Source organism: Rana temporaria, chromosome 3 (genome assembly GCF_905171775.1).
Source record: "Rana temporaria chromosome 3, aRanTem1.1, whole genome shotgun sequence".
Classification (NCBI taxonomy): domain Eukaryota; kingdom Metazoa; phylum Chordata; class Amphibia; order Anura; family Ranidae; genus Rana; species Rana temporaria.
Genome location: NC_053491.1, coordinates 347668003 through 347675292, shown reverse-complemented (window position 1 = coordinate 347675292; position 7290 = coordinate 347668003). Strand labels below are relative to the sequence as shown.

Genomic DNA, 7290 nt, shown 5'->3' with positions numbered 1-7290 from the left:
CGTGGGACAGGTGAGTGTCTGATTATTTAAAGTCAGCAGCTACACTTTTTGTAGTTGCTGACTTTTAAATTGGTGGAACTCTGCTTTAATAATATTTCTGTACAAAATGCAAATAATAAATAAGTCCAACTCCAGCACTCATGAAGTATAAAGTGCTCTGTGTTGTAAACATGAAGTGCTTCACCCTTTGTGCTCATAGTATGCTCACCTCTGTGCCTTTCCCTTTTAAGAGGTCAGAACTAATTAATTCCCAGAATCCTCCTTTTCCTCTTTTTCACTTTGTATAAAAAATGAACCCTTTCGCTGTTAGAGACGTTTTTGCATATTTTTTTGCACGTTTAAAAAATGATTTTAGGCCTGAAGATTACACAAAACCTCCAAACATTATATATTTTCTGAAACCAGACACCCTAGAGAAGAAAATAGTGGAAGTTACAATTTTTTATGTGACATGATATTACTGCAAAGGTCTAGGTTTTCTTTTTTTGAGACATGCAGGGACTACAAGATCCTGCCAGTGGCGGCGTGTGCTCAATATTTGGGGGGGGGGGGCGGAAAACCTCCCCCCCTCACTCGCAACTAACCCCCCCTGAAATAAGGACGGGAAGGCGGCCTTACCTTAGGAGATGTTGAGGACGAGGTACCACGTATACGGGGGATGGCTGCTGCTCCTCGCTCCAGCTGAGGGAAGAGTTGGGGCTTCTCCTCTCGGCCAAATCAGTATTGCTTCTCCTCCCGACTGAACAGGAAGTGGGTCCTGAAACCTGATTGGCCGGAAGACCTAGGACTCCCTGGCCAATTGAGTCTCAGGACCCACTTCCTGATTAGGAGGAGAAGCAAGAAGACAATAGCGAATATTCATTTGCTAATGTCACACTAGTGGGTGGGCTTAGGGTGCAGAGCTCTGCCCCCCCTCCCCCGACCCTTTTTGAAGCCAATTAAGCCTCAGGATCTAATCATGTGCTTAAAAAAAAGCCAACTGAAATCCATGCATCCAGGGCCTGCATGGAGATCAGGGGCCGGGAGCATGGAGGTTAGGGGGGGGCAGTGCCCCTTATCAATGGCCGCCACTGGATCTAAAGGAGATAGTACAACAAGATTGTATAGTGTATGATCAACCCAAAGCCCCTTATGCACAGGGTGCTTCTGTGCTGCCCGCAGAAACCAATCAGGTCATTCTTTGCATCCGTAATGCAGATAAATGGATTTAGATGATCTGATTGGTTGCTATGGACAGAGAGCATGTCTGATGAAAACTAAACTGGAAGTAAACCCTCCTACTGTTTTCAGCCAAGTAAGCTGCCATCTTGGCCTTTGTTTGATCTTCAACTGCCATGATGCTGCACACGTGATCAGTTATGACACCAGCCATTGGATGGTTTGATAGTTTGGTTGAGAGCACAACCAATTTGACAGTTGGATTCCCAACACGTGCTGGGAATGTAACTGTTTTTTTAAACTGTTAAATTAATGGGTTTACTTCCGCTTTAAGCAACAATGCCCACAGCGGTCAATCACACTAGGCCAATATAGATTAGTTGCTATGGAGTTAATTTAATAAAACTGGAGAGTGCAAAATCTGGTACAGCTGTGCATGACAGCCAATCAACTAACTTCAGCTTGTTCAATTAAGCTTTGACAATAAAACCTGGAAGCTGATGGTTTTATGCAGAGCTGCATATATATAGACTGCGGTCTATTCACACATTTCTATGGCTTAGGACAGACTGATAAAGACCGATTTTTTTATTTTCTTTTAAATGTAAAAAAAATTAGTTGGTGACCCTAGCAACATTTAAGACTCAATACTCTTTTTTCTAGTGCAGGGGTCTCCAAACTTTCTAAACAATGGGCCAGTTTATTGTCCTTCAAACTTTTAGGGAGCTGGACTGTGGCCAGTTGGAGTAGAAAATGTCCTGGTATCCAATGGGAGGAATTGTGCGCCGTCATTGGTGTCAGTGGTAGGAATAGTGTCCCATCATTGGTGTCAGTGGGAAGAGTAGTTCTCCATCATTGGTGTCAGTGGTAGGAATAGTGTCCCATCATTGGTGTCAGTGGGAAGAGTAGTGCCCCCTCTTTGGTGTTAGAACGAGACGGAGTCGTGTCCCATTGTTGGTGGTCAATGGGAAGTGTAGTGCCCCATATTTGGCATTAGGGGCAGCAATAGTGACCCATCATTGGTGTCAGTGGGAGGAATTGTGCCTCATCATTGGTTTCAATGGTAGGAATAGTGCCCCATCATTGGTGTCAGTGGGATGAATTGTGTCCTGTTCTCAGTGTCAGTGGCAGGACCTATGCCCGAAGGGCCAAATAAAATCAAGCGAAGGGCTCTAGTTTGGAGACCACTGTTCTAGTAAAAAAACAAAACAAACATATCATACCTTTATAATAACTAACCTTAAATCCTTTGTGGCTTCTGTTCCGACCTTCCAACCTGGATCCTGTTGATCAGTCTTTAGATGTAAAAGACCTGCGTTAAGCCCATGTTATATCCCACAGTGTCACATCAGGAGCAAATCTCTGGTGGTCCGGAGGATAAAGCATTCTCTCTTGGATTACTGTAGATCATTAATTCCATTTTAACGAGTTGTGTTTTTCCTTTCCATCCTAGGAGAGGCTCTGCCTGTCATGCAGAGCTTAGGCCTTGACCCCGATCCCATGGTGACCAAAAGGGGTTAAAGTAGACTACCCAACCCCCCTCCTTCTCTTTTAGGCTATTTCACATTACCGGTAATGACACTAAGCAGGGTGGCAAGCATAAAATAATTTTCCCTATACCTTGCTTGTGTGACACGAAACATAACAAGGGAGCTGTGATACATAACTTGACTTGAACATATGCTTAAACAGCTCAACGTATAATGGTCTATGTAAACCATTATAAGGACTGCTAGTTTGGTTGTATGCTATATATTTTTTTTCTTTTTGTAATTTTCTTCTTTTTAAAACATAATAAATATATATATATATAAATGTTTAATTTACTTTTACAAGATGGTGCCATTTTTTTTTTTCACCTGAAAGGGTACTAAAAATTTAGTACTAAACTGACATTATGCAACATTGAATTTTAATAAAGTTTTTTGTAAAGAAATAAGCCTACATGAATTAATAAATTAAGGCTCACATATATAGATTAATTCACAATATTTCCTCAGAAAAAAATAAATTTCCTGCTATATTTAAGAGCACCAAATTCACTGCACGGACTAACGTTACCATGACTTTGTTCACAAGTGTATAATTTATATATAAATTAGATTCTCTCTGCGATGTATATGTATATATATATATATATATATATATATATATATATATATATATATATATATATATATATATAAAATAAAATTTTGTCCATTAAAATATTCTGTACAATATAAATATTGTATCGTGTTGCAGGACAGGACAGGACTGGCAAATTGTTGCTTTTCTAAAAAGTTTCCTTTCTTTTTTTTTTTTTCTTTTCTTTTTTTTTTTTACAATTGTATCTCCTGCTGTATCTTTGCAACCTTGTGGCAGTAAACCTCCAACTTTTAAAAAATAAAAGATCTTTGTATTCCAAAGTGAGGGAAAGGACAGCTAAACTCCAACAAGAAACAGTTACAAAATATATATGCATGATTTGAAATACTGTAAAAGTCAGTAACAAAATATGTCTTCAACAGCAAATACTGTCTTGATGCTACCAAGAGAGGACCAAAAAAAATTCTCTATTGTAAAATGTATATGTCCCTTTTTTTTTTTTTAATAATAAAAAAAAAAACTCCATTGTTCAATTGTGTCCTGTGCTAGTCTGTTCATTTAGGTTCCATGTGCCTACAGGTCTGTTTCTCTGTTAGTGTCCAGACACAGAGCATATAAGGACTTTCTAATGTCCACATTGCTCTTGGCTTTGAGGTTGGATTTTTCCATGGAGCCAGTGCCATTGTTGATTCCTTCAACATTCTCTGCAGACTTGTTGAGGGAAACCTTACTGGGACTTCTCTTGAGTTCCCCAGTACAGCTGCCATGGGCACTACTGGGCTCCTCTTTGAGGATGATCTGCTCATCATGGTCAGTTTCTCGGTGGTAGAAGTAATTAAAGTTGGAGACTATAACAGGGACAGGCAATGCAATAGTGAGGACACCAGCGATGGCACATAAGGAACCCACAATTTTGCCCCCAACAGTTACTGGCCTCATGTCCCCATAGCCCACTGTGGTCATGGTGACCACTGCCCACCAGAAAGCATCTGGGATGCTAGAGAAATGAGACTCTGGATCATCAGCTTCTGCAAAGTAGACAGCACTGGAGAACAAGATGACTCCTATGAAGAGGAAGAATATTAGAAGCCCCAATTCCCTCATACTGGCTTTGAGGGTTTGTCCCAAAATCTGAAGGCCCTTAGAGTGCCTGGACAGCTTGAATATCCTGAAGACCCTGACCAGGCGGATGACCCTGAGAATGGCCAGGGACATGGCCTGTTGGCCATTGTTACCTTGCTGCTCTGCCAGCTCTGTCCCCAGGGTGATGAAGTATGGGATGATGGCCACAATGTCAATGATGTTCATGATGTTCTTGGAGAAGTGAGCCTTGCTGGGGCAAGCGAAGAACCTGACCAGGAGCTCGAAGGTGAACCAGATGACACAGGTGGTTTCTATGATGAAGAAGGGGTCGGTCAATCCGCTGGGAGGAGGTGGTGGCTGCTGGGTGTCGTTAAGCACCTTGGACAGCGTCGGGGGCAGCTCGTTCTCATCCCTGAACTCGGGCAAGGTCTCCAGGCAGAAGGTGATGATGGAGATGAGGATGACCAGCACCGAAACGATGGCGATGCCCCTGGCGGAGCTGGAACTCTCGGGGTACTCGAAGATCAGCCAGACCTGGCGTTGGAACTCATTCTTGGGCAGAGGCTTCTCCTCGTCCTTCAAGAAGCCCTCGTCCTCCCTGAACCTCTCCATAGCCTCCTCGCCCAGCTCGTAGAAGCGGATCTCGTCGGCGAACACGTCGATGGAGACATTGACTGGGCGTCTGATCTTGCCCCCAGACTGGTAGAAGTAGAGGATGCCATCGAAGCTTGGTCGGTTCCTGTCGAAGAAGTACTCGTTCCTCAAGGGGTCGAAGAACCTCATCCTCTTCTCTGGGTCGCCCAGGAGGGTGTCGGGGAACTGGTTGAGGGTGGACAGCTGGGTCTCGAACCTCAAGCCGGCGATGTTGATGATGACCCGCTGGTTGCTCTCGTGGTCCATGATGCCCAGGTCGAAATGGTGGTCCTCTTCTTCCCCCGGGTGGGCATGGGACTCGTCTTCCTCCAGGCGGATCACCGTGTGGATGTCATCGCCATCCTTGATGTGACTGCCAGGATAGCTCATGATCATGTCGCTGCTGCTGTGCAAACGTGCGCCCACACCTCCTCCTCCTCCACAGCCACCTCCTCCTCCTCCTTGCCCGGTCCCCGGTGGCTGAGGGGCTCGCTGGGGCCCTTCCCTGCCTTGGTTGCAGTCGATCAGCCAAGATGGTGCCCTGGGGATTTGGAGAAGGTCCCTCCTGTCCGCTGTGCAGCTGCCCCCTCCATCCTCCACGGCTGGGGCTCTCCCGTTCTCCAAACTCACCAGAGCGATCTCCATGCCATGCAATCTTCATCAGCCCCGACCATTCTGCACGATGTCTGCCTGCACGATGCCCGCACGCACGGTGTCTGCCTGCCTGCCTGCACGCACAGTGTCTGCCTGCCTGCCTGCACGCACCTCCTCTTCTTCCACTAAGAGATCTACTCCTCCAAATAAAAGTAGGTCCACAGCAAGGCTGCATACACAAATAACACCAGGAGAGGGGACCCGGATGAGGGACCAATCATTAATCCTGACGTCAAAGATGCTTTTTATTCCCCATCCATAGCTACCAGGCTTCTGTGTCAAGCAGATGCCTCAGTCTCCAGCTACCAATCTGTTCTGCTCTCTCTATCCTGCTAGCTGTGTATTAATCTACTGGGAGGGGGGGGGGGGGGCTGGGGAGGGTGGGGGGCAAGGCCCCCCAGCATGAGCCAAGAGGAATCCCTGACATCTTATGACAGGTACCAGGGGAGACAGGACTACACACATCTACACACATCTACACACACATCTACACACACACTCATTTTCTCTTGCTGGGTTCCAATCCCAGGGATGTTATTTTAAGCTTACTGACTGTCACAGCTTGGAAGTATAATTCTGCTTTTTCTGACACAGGGGAGGGGGGGCTGGGGGCTTCTATTTCACTGTCTGTTCTGCAGCAATGCTAAGTATTCCAGTGCAGGATCCAGATCACATGGACCAACATAATAGGAGAGGAGGTGGGAGTGTTTAGAATCATTATTAAAAAAGTGTAGGGGTGCCCTAAAGCTTTGTTTTATTAACATTTTAGTGTGGAATTATTATTATTTTTTATTAATATTTTAGTGTGGAATTATTATTGTTATTATTTATTAATATTTTAGTGTGGAATTATTATTATTATTATTTATTAATATTTTAGTGTGGAATTATTATTATTATTTATTAATATTTTAGTGTAGAATTATTATTATTATTATTTATTAATATGTTAGTATAATGGTATCATCATCATCGTCATCAGTAGTTGTAGAATTAGTGTTAGTATAACAAAAAAAGTAACCAACAACCTAATGATGAAATCAAAGTCTATTTATTATTTTAATATAATATTTTATTATAATAGTTTAGGATAATAATGGTTTTGTAGTTTCCCAAATTCCCCAAAAGTTGGGATGTTTAATCAAAAGAAAAACAATAATAGTTATTATTATTATTATTATTATTATTATTATTATTATTATTATTATTATTATTATTATCATTATTATTATGTTAGTATTATAATGGTATTATCATTATTATCATCATCATCAGTAGTTGTAGAACTAGTGTTAGTATAACAAAAAAGTAACTTTTTATGTATTATTATTATTATTATTATTATTATTATTATTATGATTATTATTATAATTATTTTAGTATAATAATGGCATTATTATTATCATCATCATCAGAAGTTTTAGAATTGGTGTTAGTATAGAAAAAAAAAAAAAGTAACCAACAACCTAATGATGAAATCATTATTATAATATTTAATTTTAATATTTTATTATAATACTTTAGGATAATAATGGTTTTGTTATTACCAAGATTCTAAAAAAGTCGGGATGTTTCCTCAAAAGAAAAACAATAATATTCATTATTATTATTGTTATTATTATTTTTGTATAATAATTGTATTATCATTATTATTATCATCATCAGTAGGTTGAT

At 41.6% G+C, this 7290-nt stretch overlaps 1 protein-coding gene across 1 annotated transcript; it reads right to left on the bottom strand.

Annotated features, from left to right (window-relative positions):
* Positions 1–3389: 3389 nt before the first annotated feature.
* Positions 3390–5949, bottom strand: LOC120932626 (potassium voltage-gated channel subfamily A member 5-like). The gene has a single exon (XM_040345138.1). The coding sequence runs from the start codon at positions 5605–5607 to the stop codon at positions 3820–3822; it is 1788 nt and encodes a 595-aa protein (XP_040201072.1). The 5' UTR covers positions 5608–5949; the 3' UTR covers positions 3390–3819.
* Between the last annotated feature and the right edge of the window lie 1341 nt (positions 5950–7290).

Excerpts from the sequence above, each read along its gene's own strand:
- LOC120932626 (XM_040345138.1), bottom strand. The coding sequence starts at position 5,607 with ATGGAGATCGCTCTGGTGAGTTTGGAGAACGGGAGAGCCCCAGCCGTG.